At 34.4% G+C, this 22,034-nt stretch overlaps 1 protein-coding gene across 3 annotated transcripts in view; it reads left to right on the plus strand.

Annotated features, from left to right (window-relative positions):
* LOC128870424 (arrestin domain-containing protein 1) overlaps nucleotides 1-5,402 on the plus strand; it is a 43,489-nt gene extending 38,087 nt beyond the window's left edge. For all 3 annotated transcript variants that reach the window (XM_054113045.1, XM_054113052.1, XM_054113060.1), the window contains exon 4: nucleotides 404-5,402. In XM_054113045.1, coding sequence (XP_053969020.1) covers nucleotides 404-462 — 59 coding nt within the window. In that variant the 3' untranslated portion in view covers nucleotides 463-5,402. The remainder of the gene's footprint in view (nucleotides 1-403) is intronic.
* The last annotated feature ends 16,632 nt before the right edge of the window (nucleotides 5,403-22,034 follow it).

Consider the following 22,034-nt stretch of genomic DNA (forward strand, 5'->3'; position numbering starts at 1 on the left):
CAACGTTCTCACTGTGAATTGCGAATGGTAGTCACGCACCAACCCATTCGGCATTGTCAAACCTTACTGAGCAGAAATGTCAACACAGTTTGCCTTTTTCACCTATCAAACCATAGTTATCGATATCTATAGTTCTCAAATACAAATGTATATGGATCTGCATATTACGTTAATATGTTTTCATTAATAACTTAAAAAAAAAAACGTTATTGAGGAGGCGAGATTTAACTTGAACATTCAGTTTTGATAGTAGAATTTGGTAGCATATCTAAATAAATTATTGTTTTAGTCAATATTTATGTTCAATATAATTTCTTATACATATAAATATGAATTATAATATGTTCAATTTTAAAACTTACATTTTTTTATAGTTTTTTCTAACTTTCTCTACTTTTTTCAGCACCTTCTTATGAAGAACTCTTCGGCTCCGCGACTGCGCCACCCGCATCATCCAAATGACATCGTGATTACTTCTAATCGAAAGCTTAGCGCATTTTTGAAATATCTTCACTAAACACCTAAAGCTGTACTGTAAGGCGCCAAAAGTTACTAAACCCACCCAGGAATGAAAAGCATATGAATTTGCGGGATGTGCCCATTTTTACTGTGGGCAAAACCAAAAAGCACTGAACAAAAAGCAAAACAGAATGGATTTTTGTGGTGCAACTAAGAATAATTGAAAAAAGTTGTGCAAACGCTAATAGAGCTTACGAAGAATTTTATTTTTTATTTTTGCAATTAAAAAATCTGCTTTGTTTATGCAGAAAGTGAATAAAAAATCATTGTATGAATTGTCGGTAGTAAGTAAGATAAAGCCAAGGTAGTTTTAGGGTTTATACCACTGACTAAGCAATGCTTTTTGCACAATATTATAGCACGAAAAAATCTCATTTCTGTGACTTAAAGCTTATTACGATAATATTTAGACATTAAGCTGACTATTCGAATATACGAAAATCTCGTTATTAAGAAACCTAAATGCTCCATTATAAACTTTTGTATTTTTTTTTTTTTATATTAATTTTCATTAAAACTCAAAATACACAAACAAAAAAAACTTAGAGCTGACTATGCACATATTTTGAATTAGCATAATTTATATGGAAAAATGTGTCCGTTAAAAAACCATATGCATCAACACAAATGGCTTAAGTTGATATAGAAAAAGTGAAAAAGTTTACAAAAATGAAACATTTACATATATAAATGTAAGCAATACACCAAAATGATAAGATAGATATATTAATTGATTATTATACTAATATAAATAAATTATAATAATATACATATGTTACATACATATTTGCAGTACTCAAAATAGCACAAATCGAATTATGCAACAGTGTGCACGAAAAAAAAAACGTAACTGAAATTCCTAAGTAAAGTAAAAACAAGAAAATCTTTAACAAATAGAAAAGTTACATGCAGATTTACGTTATTTTTAGATACAATAATTACTTATCATTTTTCAGCGAATATGTAAAGGTGGAATGTGCTGTTAGAAAATTGTTTTGCTTTGAAAGACTAAAGTGATCTTCGCGCTTAGTAAACTTCAAATAATTATGCAGCATTGGAATATCATTGAGAGCCAATTAATTGCCAAGCTTGAGTAAGAAAAGGTCGACAATGTTGAGAATTTCAATGGAAAATTTCAGGCATACAAATATGTACTTAGTCCTGCCACAAGTTCTGTTACAAGTCAAGTCCATTATAGATATGAAATTATAATACTTCTTTAATGAATTTATTTTTATTTTATCATGTAAATATTAAAGAAAAAAATCAATTTTCATTCGAAATGATCCCATTAGCTTTTACACAAATCGTCAACCGATTAGGCCATTCACTTATTGCAACATGCATGGTTTCCATGAATATTGACGTCACTGCTCGAACCAAAGATGGTTTGATGGAGAGTCTCAAGATGGAGAGTCTCAATTTATGTGAGGCCTTCGATAGGCCATCTTTTCCAATTCTTACCACAAACCGTAGTCCAGTGGATTCTTCTGCGGCTATGAATATTGTTTTTTAGCCACTACTGGGTGGTTTTTGCCTTATGGGCTGGAGCGGATTCTTGCTGGAAAATCCTATGCTCTTCATTGTCGAGAGTACTGCTCCACTGCTTCACCACGTCTTCTAAGACATCTTTCTGGTACACTTTCGCCCCGGTCATAGCCCCTCTTTTGCAGAAATGAAGAGTTGTAACGAATTTACAAGGCACTCTCCACAAAACCATTACAGAGGTTGGATGGTGGCCACGCTGAACACTTGGAACAACATTTTTTGCGTCTTTAGAAGTTTTAGCTAGATTTTGCCGTTTTTTTTTTTCTTAAAAACTTTTTCAACGGTGGAAATTTTCTCATCTGGGAAAATAATATTTTCATGGCCGATGACCGGGTGCCACCGAAGAAACTGCTTGCAGTTATCGAGTCTAATTTTCTTCAGTTGAGCGACGCAAGGCTTTCATATGGAGGTCATTTCTATAATTAGTCTTAACATGGATCTGGTCAATACATTCATTTCCGTGGACTTGATTTTCTGCTTTTTAAAGGGATTTCTGCGAATTCTTTCTCGAACGGCCTTCATGATTGCTCTGGTATGAACCACGCGAGGTCGACCACTTCTTTTTCTATCTGTCACTTCAGACGTTTGGTAAAAACTATTGATTGTGCGTTAAACAAACTTTCTCGAAATATTAAGTTTTTTCAGCAATTCGTAAATCTCGTTTGCACTTTTACCACGTCTTTGTAATGCAATCACTGCAATGCGATTTTCCTTAGCTTCCCCACTCCATTGTTAACAAGCGAGATTTGCCACGAAACTGGGTATAATTTATGAGTAGACAATGCAAACGAACAAAAGCAAAAATAACGGAACTTTTCTGCGAATTAGTTCTCGCCGTACCCATTCTAAAAGTTGTCACAGAATTTATGGCAAGACTAGGTATACAAATTATGCCCCTAAACAGGAATGCATTTTTGTTTTAATTTAATGAAATAATTTGTGTTTTTTGTTATACCTCTAAAGAAGCCTTCCGTTTGCCTAATCTACATTTGTTATTGTATTTAACAAATGCTTACTTATATAAATTACACTGTGCGACAGTGATTTTATACTTTTATGGAGACCTAGCACAACTTGTGGCTATAGAAAAACTAAACAAAATGGTGTAGGAGAAATTTCCAATACACCCCCAAAATCTCATTTTATGGCCATAAAACCGTTTTTCAGTAGGTTGATGTGAAGAATCACTCCTAACTTCGCCAATTTCCATCCGATTTCGAATTTGTTTTTTTAGTTCGAAAGAACAAAAACAAGCCTTTTTGACAGTGTGTTGACAATTTTTCTGATATGACAACTGACGAGTCTGTAGGCGGAAGTATTTGGATTTTTTTTATTTTTTCTCTATTTTTTCAACTTTGACATAATTTTTACGATATTATCCGATATTGAGGATTTTTTAGTACACTACTGTTATAGTAAATTCAATTTTGCGTCGAACGAGCTATATTTGACTGTAATTGAATTAAAATTAATAGAGTTGTGTGAGTTTTAAGATTTTATTTTATTTTTTTACTAATTTGGTATGTAGGTATAACTTACGCTAAATGGGAATAAGGACGTGTTTTGATGCGTTATTAGATACGTAATATTTATTGGAGTATATATGTACTGTACTGCATACAACAGAACTGGTTAAAACTTTCGAAAATATCTGACATATAATATTATCACACATTTTTCTTTTCAATAGAAATATGAAAAAGCTCCCAAGTGTACCAAAGTTCACACTGTACATTGATTAACAAAAGAAGTTATTATAATTTAATCTTATTAAAACGTCAAAGTTTTATTGTTTGTTTCATTGAAATTCAAGAGATATAAATCAAAACGTTGCCAGAAAAGTCGAATTTCTCAATATTCTCCGATGATGTGGCATCATCAGCCTTATTATAAACCAGATGATTGTTATTTTTATAAAACGGACGTAAACGGTCATCATTATAAAGCTCGAAAGCACATAAAGTATGCTGATGTTGCAACTGTTACGAACCCCGTAGTCTTGGACGATATGATTGACTCAACTGCAGGAACTGAAGGAAGTTCAACTCATTGCTGATGACGATCAAACTGATAACAATAAACCTGATGATGAAGCATACTTTCCGTCTGGTTCTAAGTCTTCAGATCGACACATTGTATCAAACTTAGATTTTCAGGACCCAATTTGAAACGCTCGCTTCTCGATTTAAACAATAGAATTTAGTTGATGACGACTTCAGATGAATGATGATGATCGAATTTCATACAGAGAAGTATTCAAAAGTGATGAAGAGAATGACAAATGTACCGTACCATACTAAACTCCAAAGGGCCGTTTCCAATGCATTTTTAAGTTTGGAACCAGTTCCGTTGTGTACTGCACCGTTCCATACCGTAAAGTGCTGCACTGCACAATACTCCAATAAATATTATGTGTTTATAATGACACTTGTTATCATTTTCATGCTTCGATGCCTACATACCAAATTAGTAAAAAAAAGATAAAATCTTAAAACTTACACAACTCTATTAATTTTAATTCAATTACAGTCAAATATAGCTCATTCAAGGCAAAATTAAATTTACTATAACAGTAGTGTACTAAAAAAAATCCTCAATATCGGATAATATCGTAAAAATTATGTCAAAGTTGAAAAAATAGAGAAAAAATTTAAAAAAATCCAAATACTTCCGCCTACAGTCTCGTCAGTTGTCATTTCAGAAAAATTGTCAACACACTGTCAAAAAGGCTTGGTTTTGTTCTTTCGAACTAAAAAAACAAATTCGAAATCGGATGGAAATTGGCGAAGTTAGGAGTGATTCTTCACATCAACCTACTGAAAAACGGTTTTATGGCCATAAAATGAGATTTTGGGGGTGTATTGGAAATTTCTCCTATAACATTTTTTTAGTTTTTCTATAGCCACAAGTTGTGCTAGGTCTCCATAAAAGTATATTTAATTTTTTTTTTTTGTCACACAGTGTTATTTGTCAAATAATCGCTTAGATAATACAATATTAACATCAAAAAACAGACTGCGCAGCGCAACAACTCCAATACCATAGTAGATGAGCTCCAAATAATTTATTTATTTACATCCATTTATAGTGATGTATCATGTACAGTATGTGAAAAAAATAAACTACCAATGTGGTTATATGTATGATATAATATTTTTAGAAGATAATTTCGACTCAAAATTTTTTTCACATAATTGTGACCATTGATAATCACGCAATGTGGCCATTGTTACGATATTGCACTTTGCGATTTTCACATTTATTTTCGGTATTTTTTTAATAAACATTCAAATATTCATATATTTTATAACTTATCACTTCACTTCAACATTTAATATTTATTTATTATACAATATATCTCACTGCTATGCCTAATCGCATCAACAAAAGTCATAGAAATGAAAATGCAAGATTCACTGTTATTTATTTTTTATTTTGTGTATTTTTTTTCATAAAAACTATACTATATAAACTATACTGCATATAAAAATTAACTTTATTATTAAAAATCCAAGCAATACGGTAAAATAAAGAAAAAAGCAAGATCATAAACAAATTTAATTATTTTAATAATTAATTATATTTATCACATCTGGCACTTTGTTAGACTATGCTACGGTATTTATAATTTTTTTTTGTGCTAACAAAAACAATTTTACGTTCTTTTAATGTTCTTTCCAAAAATCGAATTTCCAAAAATCGAGTTCTATGTGCTGCCTAAAAAGAATCTCTTAACATTTTTATCATCTAAATTCGTGATAAAGTAAAACTGTAATTTTTTGCTCCTCAGATAAATATAAGTTATTAATATTAGCAATTTAGTCCTTCCAAAATATTCAAAAATTCAGCTGTGTTGTTTATATATTTAAAGCAAATTTACATACACATAATTTTGATCGTCTAAACCAAGCCACAAGGTTCCATTGCAATTGCTGTGCTCTTACTTCACAAGTCTCCATCCACTTATCCGGTGAATACGGCAGAGCAGAAAATTAAAATATTTAATAGCTGTTTCCTCATAGCTATTCCGATTCCTAACATAACCAAAAATATCAGCTATTTTTTTCTTGCAAATTTTTTTTATTTAAACATTAGGCCTCTTCTATTCGCCAAGCGTTAACAAATGGCGAAAAGATGAAGCATCGGTTATAAATGAATATATATTGGCAACGCGGGAATTGAGCTGCCTTTAATTACATGTGTTTGTAAGGCAGTGAATTATACCTGTCCAATGAATTATAGCCATACTCGCCAGCTGCGAATTTTGCTCGATAACTTTCTTGTTGTTTTCGCATGCAAATTTTTCGTTAAGTTAATCGAGCATAAAATTAGCGAGCAGGGAAATAGCAAAAAGAAAAAAACAAGTCAACTCTCGTTAGTTCGAAATTTTTGAGAGAAAATAAAAAAAACTTCGAATTATCAAGTGTTTTTATTTAACTGCTAATGTTTTACATATTCATAATGTTATTAATTAGTCTTTGAAAAGTACTTATCTACCCGGGTTTGCTTCGAAGCACATTGCTGCTGCTCAGACTTTTCAATAATTTTTTTAAGGAGAAAAAGTGCCTGATATGCTGTTTTATCAGTTTCGTTTTGTAGACATACATACATAAGCTTTGTAAGTTATCGAATGAGGCTCTTGCTACCTTAACTGGCACATCTGCCAAATGTTCTGATGTATCGTCTTCACCTCCATCTTCATTGTTGCTTTTTTCATTCGTATCTGTCGCAGATAAAATTTCGCCATCGGTTAGTGATCCTGCCAGCAACATCTTCATCCACTTGAACATAGTCAGAAAAACGCACATCGCTTTTCTCCTCATTTCCTTCCACTTTTTCAATTAATTTCTTCTTTTCAGCAATCGTCAAATATTTATAATTTTAAGGACTCATATTTAATAAAAATGTTTAATCTGTGTACCAACGAAGCGATTCGTGCGGAGGCATGCGTAAAAATGTGCCTATGGCCCCTATTATGAGTTACATTCGATCTTCGATATTCGCTGGTTGTCGAAGATCGAAAATCGAATGTCAATTTGGTATTATGAGCGGTGCAACCCTATCGAAATTTTCGTTGTTTACCGAATTTAGAGTCGAATGCAATTTTGCTTTCGATTGTGTAGCGTATTGTGGGAAAACTTGTTAAAGTGTAAGTTGTTTGCGATTATTTTTGGTTTTATAGTAACCAAATAATAAATATATACTAATTTTGTTAATTTTATGCAGATCGAAAGTCGTGAGTACCAAACAACAATTAGAAAAGCGAATCCACAATTCGCAAAAGGGATTTGCACCAAAGTTCAAGCAGCAAAAAAAATGGGAGGAATTTACAACGGAGCTGAATTGCTTGGGACCACCAGGGAGAACGGCAGCAAAATGGATTAAGCTTAATAATGGTTTTTTTTTTGTGATGTTTATAGAAATACATTTTTATTTTCCCTTGGCAGGTATGGGCTGAAATACGTAGAGGAACTGAAATACATATTTTTTTCGAATGACGAATAATTGAATAAAGAAAATTTGTAACACAAATAAAACAGCAACTGTGGCGTAAAGGTTTCTATTTAATACTTTTTAAATTTTTCTATAATATTCTCAAAATTTCATTACTTATGTTTTCTGGTTCTCCGTTATTTGACTCCACTTCAATACCTTCAGCATCATCGTACACAGTGGGTTGAGCAAGTCCTAGCATACCTTCATTACCAATACTCAATTGGTACGATCCCTGAGCACAAAATCGCAGAACTGTGGCTAGCTTTAACATATTTGGAATGGAGTTGGCTCGGGTGCACTGCTGCAACTGGTTTCTGTACTGGACAGTAGGTTCATAAACGCCTCTTTAGATAATCTAAAGTTCTTTAAAAATCTGTAAGGAAATTTCTGTAATATTAAGTACGTCAACACATTTTGAAAATTCTAAACTTACTCAGTGGAAGCCATTTCTAGGCGATTGGATGCGCCCCTCAACTGTTTTCTACTTCTAGCTAGTTCCACTAATCTCTCATCGTTCGATGAATCGTCGAACCACAACTCCGTTGTACTCATTTTCACAAAAAATACTTTTTTTAACTTTTAAAAATAATGTTAGCAAAGAATTTCAACACAATCGGTTTTTCTTTTATTTTGATTTGCTGTATCAGCTGAGAAAAAATTATCTATTGTAAATGCGTCGAGCGATCGAAATTCACAATAGTCCTATTCTTCAACGAATGAGCACCATAATACCAAATGAAAATTCGTTCGATCAGCACTTTCGACTACAGTCGAAGATCGAATGTTGCTCATAATAGGGGACTATGTTTTATGCGTAACACGCAACCACGCAGAGTAAAGGTATTTTCAGGGGAGTCCCAAAATTCAAAGTTCTTACTAACACACCAAGAAACTTTGCAAATTTGAATTGTCGAGTGTTTGACCATATGAGTTCCAATTACCGAGTGCATAAAAATGTGTGGACAGAATTCGAAATATAAAGAGATTTTGCAGGGGACTCATGATAACTTTGAATTAATGGGAGTTTCTTAATATCGCAGGTTTGAATTAACGAGAGTCGACTGTATCTATTATTGAAAAATCTTCAACTTTTTTTAAATAAATTGGTGCCCCCAAAAATACGAAACATGTTTTCGGCCAGATAAGAAGAAGAAGTGAAACTACCTTCTAAAAGTTTCTGTATCAAGTAAAGCGCAATGAACAGGTAGTAGTAGTAGAGCAGTTGATTACATTTTTTCTATTTATTTCGTCTCCCAATTGTAAAATTTTATAAAAATTACTCTAAACTACCAATCAACCCATTAGCGAGCTTGGCAGGCTGAGAGAGGCTGTCATGTCCAACTGACTGCCGCAGATCCTCCTGTCATTTAGCAGAAGGGACTTTATGCAGCTGGTTGGACTGATGGCGGGCCACTTTCTATCGGCGAAGCATATAAATGGGTAGGCATCTCCGTCAGTGCACTTTGCCCAGCATGTGGAGAGGAGGATGAGACGGTGGATCACTTTATGTGCGTCAGCCTGGCCTTCGCTCCAATCAGGCTTGAGGTCCTTGGCACTGATGTGTTAAGAAGGGACCACCTTGGCTCCTTGACACCACAAGATCTACTCAAACTTCTTCGGAGGTCGGGTAGATTTAAAGAAAATTTAAAAGGGAGTGCAGTACAATGGGCCTAATGTTGTCATGGCAATGTACTTGCCAATTTGTCCCGACTAAAAAAATTGTAGCTTTCGACTTTCTAGGGATCAAAGGGAAAAACAAAACACATTTACTATATTTAGTTGTTTTTGCTCTACTACTACTACTACCTGTTCCATGTGCCTTGGTATCGTGACTGATGCATACATTTTTGAAGTTTCATAACTTGAAGGCTTTCATTTCGCCAAGCGTTGGCAAATAGCGAATAGATGAAGCAACTGGTATAAATGAATTTATCTTGGCCACGTTGGAATAGAGCTGCCCTCAAGGAAGTTTGTAAAATAGTGAGTTATACCAATTTTATGAGGTATAAACCATACTAGCTAGTGAATCTTGCTCGATAACTTTGTTGTTGCTTTGACAAGTAAATTTTTCGTCAAGTTAGTCGGGCAGAGAAGTGGCGAATAAAATAGGCCTTTGTTCATATTGCTAGCAGTATTGCCACATTGTTAATATTAAAAAATAAGTTACGGTATTATATTTCGAATATCCAAAAAAAAAACTTTATCGGCTTCCTTGTACTGACATCTTGTATTTTCGCAGCTTGTAATTGCAGCCGCCGTAGCCGAATAAGTTGGTGCGTGACTACCATTCGGAATTCCGAGAGAACGTAGGTTCGTAACCAAAAACATTTTTTTCTAATAGCGGTCGCCACTCGGCAGGCGGAGGTTTCCCGCGAGTATTTCTGCCATGAAAAAGCTCCTCATAAAAAATATCTGCCGTTCGGAGTCGGCTTGAAGCTGTAGGTCCTTCCATTTGTGGAACAACATCAAGACGCACAGCACAAATAGGAGGATCAGCTCGGCCAAACATCCAAAAAGGGTGTAAGCGCCAATTATAAATATATATATAAATGCACAACTAATTTTTTATTTTCTAAAATTAACCTTGAATTGAATTGAAGGCAATTAAAAAAAAAGTTAATTTAAATTTTTAATCTGGTAGCTCCATTTCGAGGAAGATGTCATAGTACAAAAAACACTTTTTTCTTTCAAAATCTTATTTGAAGTCGTCAAAACAATGATTAGCTAGGAATATGAATATTAAATACTCAAAGAAGTTGTTGCAAAAGTAAGTTTGCAATTTTTGTACTCTCAATATAAAGGATAGTTTCTGAGAGTCGATCTGGTAAGGTTGGGCTTTTCTCAGTTAAAATTGTGTAGAGGATATTGTCCTGTTGAGATACAAAGTGTATTTTGCCGTATCTTCAAGTATTTTTTTTAAGCAACGTTTCGCTTGAAAATTTATGATGATATATACTTTTATCTATAAGCACTGCCTTATCTTATCTACTGCTCTAACTCTTCAGGAGTTATTTTAGCCCCACGAGCCTTTTATTTACATTTATTATTTCATTCTCTACGAAATATTCTCATAAAAAGTGGTAGACAGCCGAGAAGCATGCACAGAAACACAAAAAGCACAATTTCAAGGCGAATATATTAAAGGTTGAGTTGGTAAATCAGCTGAGTTGTGTTTTTTTCTTTCGCCGTGTCCATGTGGCTGTCAGCTCAGAATGAAACAAGGTGAATTCATTATTTGTTTTCTAGTTTTTCAATACTTTGCTTTGACAATCAAACGGACAAATCATTGTTGTTGGTCTAGTGTTGGTCTAGGTTTGTAAGGGAATACGCTTTGATTGCAAAGCCGCTAACTAAATACTTGCGTGGAGAAAACGGAAATGTCGGTGCTAACCAATCTCGGAAAATTAAAATAATCTTGGACGAGGAAGCACTTAATGCATTTAATAAAATTAAAAGGATTCTTGCATCTGAAGACGCTTCCCTTGATTATAAGAAACCCTATGACTTGACCACGGACGCCTCTTCACTTGCTATAAACGCCGTTTTATCACAAAACAGCAGACCTATTACCATGATCTCCAAAACCCTTTCTCCAACAGAAGAAGTTTATGCAACCAATAAGAAGAGACAGCTATTGGCGATAGTATGGGCTTTACAAAAACTCCGTAATTATCTATACGGAGTAAAACACTTAAACATCTATACTGACCACCAACCACTTACCTTTGCTTTGTCCGAGAAAAATCGAAAACACTTTTTTGTGGAAGAGTATTCACCACAATTTCACTATAAGCCAGGAAAAGAAAATTTTGTCGTCGATGCGCTCACCCGGCAACATATAAATACGCTGCATTACGAGGTGGATTCAGAAAGCGTAGCCGCTAACAGTGAGGAGTCACTTACCCAAACAATACCCACAGTAGGAAAACCCCTTTAATTGCTTCCGAACTCAAATTATTCTTGAAGGAGGCAGCACATTATCAGTTAGCACGACAATAACCCATAAATCACGAGTGAGGCATCGAACAACCTTTAATGTCCTAAGTGATTTAACAAAACCTATGAAACGAAGCCGAACGTTGTTAACGGATTGCTATATGACCTGCCCGCTTTGGCATGAATCCAAAATGAGCTAATCACAGCTTTCCTATTAGTTAAGTTCCGCCACACCTCAAAGCAGGCAATCGACGTGTTTAACAAGGAAGATCAACGTGAAATTCTCCAAACTTTATGTTCGGTCGCTCGATCGAGCCCATAGGTCACTTCGTGAAAACGAACAACAAGTCCTGGAGAGCTATTATTTTCCCGATTTACGAAAAATGCTAAAAGAAATAATTTCGAACTGCAACTAGCGACATCCCCCTAATCCCGGAATAGGATCAAGCCCTATACCTTCGTACCCAGGAGAAATTCTTCACGTTGATATTTACTCAACCGATAAAACACATTTTCTCAGCAATGGATACAGTTTCCTAATTCGCAACAGTTTTTCCAATAAAATCTAGAGCCATATCTATAATGGGTTCCACCACCTTTAATGAATGCGTCTCGCACGTCAAACTGTTAGGGAACATTGTAGTTTTTTTTTAACAAATAAGAAAAAACGGAACAAATTTACACTCTAGACAATCAATTCTCAAGTTTTCCAGTTTTTAAGTTTTAATCATTTGTTTAATTGTTATATTCAATTCATTTTATTCTTACACAAAACAAATTCGCAGTTTTCAAAAACTCATTAAACCCACAATGTTTGCCGGCCGAAACAGATAGTTTCCATATTTAATCAAACTGATTCGCCAATTCGCCCTTGAAGGTCGATTTATATTTCGTCCAGTTGTTAAATTTTTTAACAATTCCCAATTTTACCTTTTTATAATTTTGGGTATGAACTTACCGATAACAGAAAAAAACAATTTTTAGAAATAAGTTAAATTTTTTGATTATTATAATTATTTATTAACAAATTAACTAAATGAATACGTTAATATTGAACGAGCATTAGCTGACAGGGCTATCAGCTGTATACAAATTATGTAAAAACAGTAGGACTAGTATGTTTTGCGTTGAAATAAAAGGCTATGAAAAGACTTTATTTATCAGCTTGGAAAATAGGATGCCATTCTGAGAGAGGAGTTTACAGCATTAAGGCGAACACCGCAAATTTGAGAAGATGAATAAATCTTTATATATTTCCATAGTTTAATAGATGAGCCTGATTTATTGGAATGTCATAATAGACAAAAAAGAATACAGCTTCCAAGGAAGCCCATTAGAAAACAACCGGCGCATTGAATAATGAATAAATAAAATAAATAAATATATTACGAGTAATTTGTGATGAACAAAATCAGCTTAAAAATTTATACACACCAAACTCTTATGAGCAAGAAAGCAAGGGTAAAAATTAGTTATTAGCAAGGCGCGCATTCATTAAAGGTGGTGGCACTAGACCAGCAACACTGTTCTGTACATGTGATTGCCAAAGCAAAGTATTGAGAAACTAGAAAACAAATAATGAATTCACCTTCTTTCATTCTGAGCTGACAGCCACATGGACACGGCGAAAGAAAAAATACAACTCAGCTGATTTACCAACACCACCTTTAATAGATTCGCCTCAGTTATTAGTTTCCGAAAAGTTTCTCAAATTTAATCATTTTTGTTTTTATCAAAATCTATCTGGAAATTCGAAGTAATTGAAGTAAGTGTGACATTGCGATAAACCACCATTTTTTATGGAATTTTTTTCAAATGGAATTAAGGTCGGAAAATAAAAATAAATATTGTAATTTCTTATTGAAATGGGAACTGAGCCTTCCGAAGAGAATTGCGTAATGTTACAAATAATCTTTTTAGAGGAAAATAATTTATACAGGACAGTTTGTATGTACAAATTTCGGGAGCGTAGTTAAAAAAATTACTTCTTCATATCACGCAGCGGCAATGGGCGATTTGTTAGACGAAAATGGTACATACTTTGAAATTTTGAACACGTACCGGATGAGGTAGCAACTGGTCGCTCTTGCATAGGCTGCGTTACCATCAACTTAGAAACGTTTCACTGAATAAGTTCCTGATATTTTCGGCAACATTTTTGTTTGGTATTCCACATTAATTCGACAGATATCTCACATTCAAAGCGCTTTCCCAAAAAAGGAGAACCTGATAGTGAAAGGCCAGCACGTCGAAAATAACTCTCCCAACTGACTTATTTTCTAATAATATAGGCTAGTCTGCTTTCCAAAAATGGAAATCTAAAAAAATTATTCAAGACTTTACTTAAATGGCTAAAAGTACAGTTAGTCTAGACTGAACTTAACGTAATTTTACTTAAATTGACGCAACTTAACTTAATGTAACTTAACTTAATTTAACTTAACTTAATTCCTTCCTTAAGTCCGTCAGTTTACTAATAAAAGTGCAAAGAAAAACGCACTTTTTTACACGCACAAAATATGCACAAGATGTGTTCACTTAGCCGGTGGAACAGACGGTGGTACATCCACACGATGAATGTAAATAGATAAATGTAGATCGACAGATAAGGAGAGTGAGAGAGAGAGAGAGAGAGAGAGAGAGAGAGAGAGAGTGTGAGAGAGAGAGAGAGAGAGATGGGTAATTCAATATGAAATAATTTTTTTCCCGAAGTAGTTATAACATTGAAGATTTTCGCCGCATTCAATTTACCAAATTTCAAAAATAAATTTTAAAATCTACGTGTTATTAAGTCTCTTAAGTTAAGTTAAGTTAAGTTTAACGGATCTTTCTTTCCATATTACCAGTCGTGTGAAATATTAAGTTAAGTTACGTAAATTAAGTTTAGACTAACCGGGGTCTAACTAAGCTATTAGCCGTTTGAAGATTTAAAGCTGTGTTAGCTAAGACTTTGACATAATTTAGCAAAACAGTGTAAACATGTACGCTGAAAAATTAATGACAATGATGGCTTGCGCAATCGTGATTATATGCTGAGTAGTAATTTCTAAGTTTCCACGAAAACTAAGTTAAGTCTTGGCTAACACAGGTCTTAATCAGACGGAATAGAGCTACAAGCTAACGAAATTTTAGTTTGAAAAATGTGTCAACCATACACTACTACTATTCGCCATTTAAAAGAAACCGAGAATCAATATTAAGTTTTATTTTGCATTTATAATTTTTTTTTGAAATCTTTTCGACTTGTTTGCCAATTATTATTTACCAAAGACCCAATCTAAGTTTATGAAATATCATGACGTCACTCTTCTATAAGTGATTGCGAAAAGATTACCAATTTTCTAGCACACTGTATTTATGTACTGCGAAACCGCACCGTGTGAAAGAAGTTTGGAAAAAATTATTTTCAATATTATTTGAACTAAATTCATCAAGTTTACATTAGGGGGGCGCCCATACTTGTTTTTTTGCTTATTTGTGTAATCAATCAAAAATACAATTATTTGAATAAACTCATTTTTGATTTGTGCAGCATTTCCAATTAATTAATTGAGTAATAGAAATAAGGAGTGGTTAAAATTTTGCTTTACAAATTTATGAAATGATAAAATTAATCTTAATTTAATTGCAGAAAAAATTTGATTTTTTCCTTATATAATCTAGGTTAGTAAATTTTCTGATAAAGCATACAACACAGTGAGTGTTACTGGAAATCGTGCAGCAATTAGTTTCTGCAAGTGTTTTTATATAGTGAAACCTCCCTTGGGTGGACACTTACCGTCAGACAACTCTTGTTCGTCTTAGAGGTGTCCACCTGAAAGAGAGTAATTTGTCCCGATTCCTAAGATTTGTTATAGGAAAAATTGTCCACCCACGCGAAATGTCCGCTTAAGGGGTTAGTCTAGTTAGAAATTTGAAAAAATCGAAACTTTTTTTTTTCTAAATTCGATAGTTTAAGGGGTTACATGGGTTTCGTTGTTTCAAAAAATCGATTTTTGTTTTTTTGGCTTATTAAGTTCTACAACATCTCAAGAATATTATCCTAAATTTTCAAGTCGATTCGAATAATAAATTCTGAGATACAGCCTTTGGAATGTGTGCCCTCCAAGCCACTTTTATTGTTACTCAAACTTTAAACGCGTTTTTCTCGGAACCGTGTTTTCAAAGTCGGTTGTCAAATGTTCTCGAAAACTACTCAACCGATCTTGATGAAATTTTACACAGGTGTTCGAAATACAATTTACTCGTGCTTGAATGAAGGATTTTGATTTTTTTTAATTACAACTATTTAAAAAAAAAAAAAAAAATCAAGCAAATTTGACCGAAATTTTCATTTTTTTGCAAAAATGTCTGCCAAAATTCCAAGTTTTACTTTTTTTCTTTCCTTCGTTCGAGCACTTATTTTTGTTTCTTCATTTTTGATGAGCCTGTCAGGAGTTATGCTGACAACGCGGACGCACCTTTTTTTCGAGGGGTCACCGGAAATGACGTCACAATGGAGGAGTATGAATTTTTTTTTTTTTGAAAATTTCAGAAATTATTCTTTAAATAATTTTTAACATCGAAAAAAATATTGAAAATAGGCCTTTTTTTACCCGACGAAACCAATGTAACCCCTTAAGTCTTCAAAAATATCTCCCTAAAAGGATTTTTTAAAATTCGAATTATTTTCGAAGTTACAACTATTTTAGTGACGCGACAGTTAGACTGGTTTGAGCGGATGGCGAACTTTAAACGTGTTTTTCTCAAAACTACTTCTTTCGATACGGTCGACACGATATCTCAAGTTCTAATCAACCGATTTCCTTGAAGTTTATCATGAATATTCTTTAAATATAGGTATATCTATCGGATGAAGTACGAAAAACTGGAAATTTCAATTTTTTAATATGTCTAAACAATTCGAGAAAGCTTAAAGATTAAGGAAAAATCGAGCTGTATTTTTGAGTAGCCGCCATTTTATGAAAAAAAGTTTGTTTCCCTTTTTTTTGTGCGTCATACGATAATGACATTCATATTAATTAAGAATTTGTCATCGTTTTTTTTCAGATGACCACAAGGGTAGAAATCGTGACGATGAGGACCCTGCCTTTTGTTTTCCCCTTCCACTTCAAGGACGCATAATTCCATGAATTTTTTTTTTTTTTAATTCATGTTGTGTGCTCTTAATATATAAATAAATAAATGATAAAAAAATGGATACTAAAAATATCAACAGCTTTTTTTTTATTCACTGTAAAAAAATGCTCGAAGTTTGGGCCTTTAGAGTAGAATACTCCCTTAATAAAGGTGTCCGTTACGAGAGGTTACACTTTAATAATTTTTTGGTTAATTTATTATAAAAATATAGTTCACGTTTTAACCAAAAAAGTGGAAATAATAGTCTGAAACTTTTTAAAAACGTCACAAAAATTAACAGAATTTCATAATAATAATTTTTTTCTTAGACTTTTTTGTAATTATGTAGGTCATTTAATTTTAGAGCAATCTGTTGCCAGTTTGAGGTGGATAATACTTAATTTTTTTCAAAAACAAAAAAAAAATTGTGTGAAAATATTATATCAACTACAGGGTACTCTCTCCTAACGGACACCTCTCTTAAGCGGCTACCTCTCATAAGCGGACACTTTTATCAGTACATACCGTAAATGCTTAAGAATTATTTAATTTTTTCTCTTAAGCAGGTAACCGTCCCATAACACGTCCCATTACATATTATTAGGTTTTTCCACACTTTTTTCATAAGCGTATACCTCCCATATGCGGGAAAATTTTTCAGTTCTTGGGTGTCCTCTTATGAGAGGGTACAGTGTATATTTATGGTATATGAAAAATTAAGAAAAAGAAGTAAACTTCGAAATCATTGCAAAAATTGTAGCAAAAGCAGCTGTACGATATTCAGTCGCACTCACTGTATGTACACACAAATACATACAAACATATATGGATAGAGATTTTTTAAAAAGTTCAATATTTAGTCTTCGTGCATATTTTTCAAGTAATTAATGCAATAAAATCATAAAATCTTGGCAAATGCCTTGGAAAATCTGTGTTTTCTGCATTTGATTATTTGCATTTGATAATTTATTACATTAATTTTATTAAAATACTTCATGCGAAATGTAAGAAAACAGCTTTGAATTTAAGCAATCAATTATTTTTGTAATTGTGTTAACGCACAATTTGGGACACAAGTATTTCATTTTAAACTATTTATTAAGACATTTTTCTTTTAGATTTTCTACTAACCTCGCTTTTTCACAAGTCTCCAATTTTTGATTGCATAATTCTATGTAAAAATCATTAAATCAGCAACCACATGCACACACACTCACGTATATATGTATACATGCATAGATAGAAATATGTATTAAACGAACACACACAAACACACACAGATACATAAATGATATTTTGTACATCTGTTAAATTTATTTTATAGTCGAAATCTTACAATTAAATGAAATGTGTTATGTATGAAAATATTGAAATAATAAAGTATACACACACGCATATATACAATTAAATAAATTGTTTGTCAATTTTTAAAATAATTTAATATAGTTTTTTTTATTTAACCCCGATAAGAGCAAAAGTTTTCTGGTTTTCATAAACGCCTTTACACTGACAAAACAAAAGAGAGTTCGAATACAAAATACCATATTTGCTTATTCACGCACTTTGTTGATCACTAGTGTAACTGTAACACAACAACAAATCGGTTAAAAAATTTAAAGCTCTATTAACGCAGCGAGTTAGGGCGTTAGAATTTGCCTGCGATAATTGCTGAGTTATGAGTTTTGGCTCAACGCAAATAGCCTGAGCGAAATGAGTAGAGAAATGGTTTGGTGACGACGGGAGCACTGGCGCTATGGTACTAAAATTTATTGCGGAAGTTGGGATCAGAGAAATACTCTGAATCTATGAAGGGTGCACAATTGATCTTTTAGGTCGCAATACTGAATCCCCTCATAACGAAGTACTCTGAAGAAATAGGTGTCGTACATTTATCGGGTGATTTTTTAGCTGCATGAGAACTATCGATATCGATAACTATGGTTTGACAGCTGAGAATGGCAAATTGTGTTGACATTTCTGTCCAATAAGGTTTAACACTGGCAAGAGGGGGATCTGCTAGAATCGGTATTCACACCATTAGGTGCAGTCAAGAGTGCGATTTCCCTAAAATACCTCCGAATCGCGGATTGGAGATGGAGAGACCAGACGAAATGCAAAATTAGCACAACGTTATGGCCCACCTACAACCTCAAACAATCGTCAACATTGTTAAACATGAAACGACGGGCGCCTGGAGACAAACGGCAGTCATAACTGGCTTGTGGACTGTCGGAGAACAAGCAGCCAAAATGGGCATCCCTCACAATTGCAAAAAACCAGAGGAAAAGGAAACAATCTTCCATTTCCTCTGTGAATGCCCTGCTCCATGGAAGGACAGAATTTTAACCCTGGGCAACTGTCCTGGCTTAGATGTCAACCGCACAGACTGGATATAGTCATGCCGTAAATAACTCGTAAACAAGTTGATAACGAAGATGTGGCAACAAAATGGCGCGGAAGCGCTAGTTGGATTCTGTATGAATCACCACTCTACCCAACCAAGGTTTGGCAGGCCATCATGAAACGTTGAACCCCAGAACAGTGTTTCCAGATTGTGGAAGTTTACTTTGAAAAACAAAAAAACAAATCTGTTCGCGAAGTTCATAGAGCACTTTGTCCATTTTACGGCCTAGTGAGCAAGCAATTCGTGAAGTTATTGATCGTTTTCGCACTAATTTTACTCTTCTCGATTCAAAATCACCAACAAAACAAAGAAATATGCATACCGAAGGAATTATGGAGGCGCGAAGTGCGCGATACGTCGTCGTTCTCAACTTGTTGGTCTTTGTCCTTCGACAACGTGAAAAATTTGACGTAAGGGTAAAAGTAGTCAAAAATTGGACTGATCGAATGGAACCCGAATGAACTCGTCCGGCGGGCATACCCTATGATCAGAAAGTACCGGGAATGTTTAAATAAAACAAAACAGAGTTAAATTTCAGGCAAATTTATTTTATCTCCTTCAAAATATCAGGCCAGTCCATAAGTTCGTGCGTTTTTCAAAGGTGTTTTTAAAATGAATAAGAAAGATGTTTAAAGTATTTATTAGTCAATAATATATTTTCCTTCATTATTTACAATGTCTTCCCTACTCAAAAAATTGTTTGTCCTTGGAGCCAAAATACGCTTCGATATCCCTTTTTAACTAAAGACGGTCGATTTTTGTTAAGTGCTTCAATCAGGCTTGATTGCTGATGGGAATAATAATCAGCAGTTATCATCTGGTTTGGTTCCAGAAGTTCATAATAAACAATACGGGCCATATCCCACCAAATAGACAGGAGAATCTTCTTGGGGTGAAGGCCATCTCTAGGGGTCGGTTCTGGTGTTTCATCTTTATCTAACCATTGGCGTTTGCGAACAGGATTATTGTAAAGGACCCATTTTGCATCACCAGTAACGATACGGTTAAAAAAACTTTCATTTTCAAGCCGTTGCAGCAGCTGAGAACACACATTCACTCTCTGCTGAAGGTTGGCTACGGAACGTCTATGCGGAACCCATTTTCCCAGCTTTGAAACCTTTCCCAACTGAACCAGGTGCTTGTGAACTGTTCCATGCGATGAATTTAACCTCTGAACTATCGACTGTCAAATTTGGCTCAGCTTCCACGAGTTCGAGCAAGGCGTCGGAGTTAAAGACTTCAGGACGACCAGCGCGCGGGGCATCCTCCACGTCGCAGTTACCACTCCGGCATTTTGAAAATCACTTTTACGCAGTCCTTACACTCACGGTATCCTCTCCGTGATCAGTGTTTATTTCTGCAGCAGCAGTTGTTGCATTTTTACCACTTTTATAAAAAAAAATACAAAATATGCCTCTTATACGCGTTCGAAGATTTCATTTTATTTTTTAACAACACGTTCTTCTATCCGCGATTAAAATCACTTGTTGAATGTACAATATATCAAAGAAAATATAAATGGTCCCGTATATTCCGCGAATAATTTTTTGTACGCAAAAATCGTACAAAAGTGAAATTATGGGTAAAATATGCACGAAATTATGGACTGACCTGGTAAGACCCGTCTGAGGCAACACACATGTGCTAACGTTTAACCCAGTCCTCCATGCACCTCTGGTAGGCCAACGAAGGGATGACCTTCAGCTCCTTCGTCGCATTATCTTTGATCTCCTCTATCGACTGAAATCTCCTTCCACGTAGTGGTAACTTCAACTCGGGAAACAAAAAGGAGTCGGACCGGGCCATATCAGGTGAATACGGTCCTTGCACGATGGTATTTACTTAGTGGTTGGTTAAATAATCTAGCACAATTTGGGCTCGGAGCAATGGCGCGTTATAATCATGCAAAATCGAAGAATTGTTTGCCCACATTTGCGGCCGTTTGCGACGTACAGCATCTCTCAAACGTTTCAAAACAGATAAATAATATTCTTTATTGACTGTCTGGCCCGATGGAAGGTACTAATGGTGCACTACGCCTTGGCAATCGAAGAAAACAGCCAACATCACCTTCCCGGTACTTTTTGATCATAGGGTATGCCGGATATCATATTCAAAAAAAAAATGCCGTGAAATTATCTATTAGATTATAATAAAAACAAATCATTCCATATTTTCATACACCATATTCCATCTTCCAGGAAGAGTGGATAGCTCTTTAGTAGGAAAAATATAACTCTTTTAGGTAATACCTCACTGCTGATTGCAGTATCGTGGGAGTGTGCCAACCAAAAGACTTTTAGGTTTCCTTAGGAAGTTTGACGGTGGCTTGGATACAGAGGGTTAGAGACTAGATATTGGTATACAACATACCATTTAGGTTGCAGTGTCGTTTTCAGGATACTCGTCAAACTAAGGAGAAATTTCCAAAGTGACTGCCCTTCAGAAACCTTCTAACAAATTCTATACTTATGGTTAGTTTTATGTGCATAGACTAATTAAATATGTAGGGAAGTTGACGCAGTAGAGTCACTTTAATAATATCATCTCTATCTATGTACATATATAATACTAAACATGTGGAAGTTGTGGGAAGGTTGGTGGAGTAGAGCCATTTTGAAATTTTCTCCCGAGTTTTCCTACTTTGCTTCCAGTCCGGTGAGAAATTTTTTAACCATTCCTGCTATTTTTAATTAATTTTTGTAGTACCACAGTGAACTTGTAGGTGCGCTTCAACTTTTTTCCGATAGGAAGGGGGAACGACGCAATATTTTTTCATTTTTCGCTTGTCATTTGTAAACTTCATTAGTATACATTTCATCATGGAACGCCACACACTTGAGCAACGATTGCAAATCGTGCAAATTTTTTATGAAAATAATCGTGCAAATTTTTTATGAAAATTTATAAATTTTCCAAAAAATCATCTTCAGCTCACTTTTGGCTCAATGGCTTTGTCAACAAGCAAAATATGCGTTACTGGGCAGAAAGCAATCCACACGTGATTCATGAG

This window comes from Anastrepha ludens, chromosome 2, assembly GCF_028408465.1.
Source record: "Anastrepha ludens isolate Willacy chromosome 2, idAnaLude1.1, whole genome shotgun sequence".
NCBI lineage: Eukaryota > Metazoa > Arthropoda > Insecta > Diptera > Tephritidae > Anastrepha > Anastrepha ludens.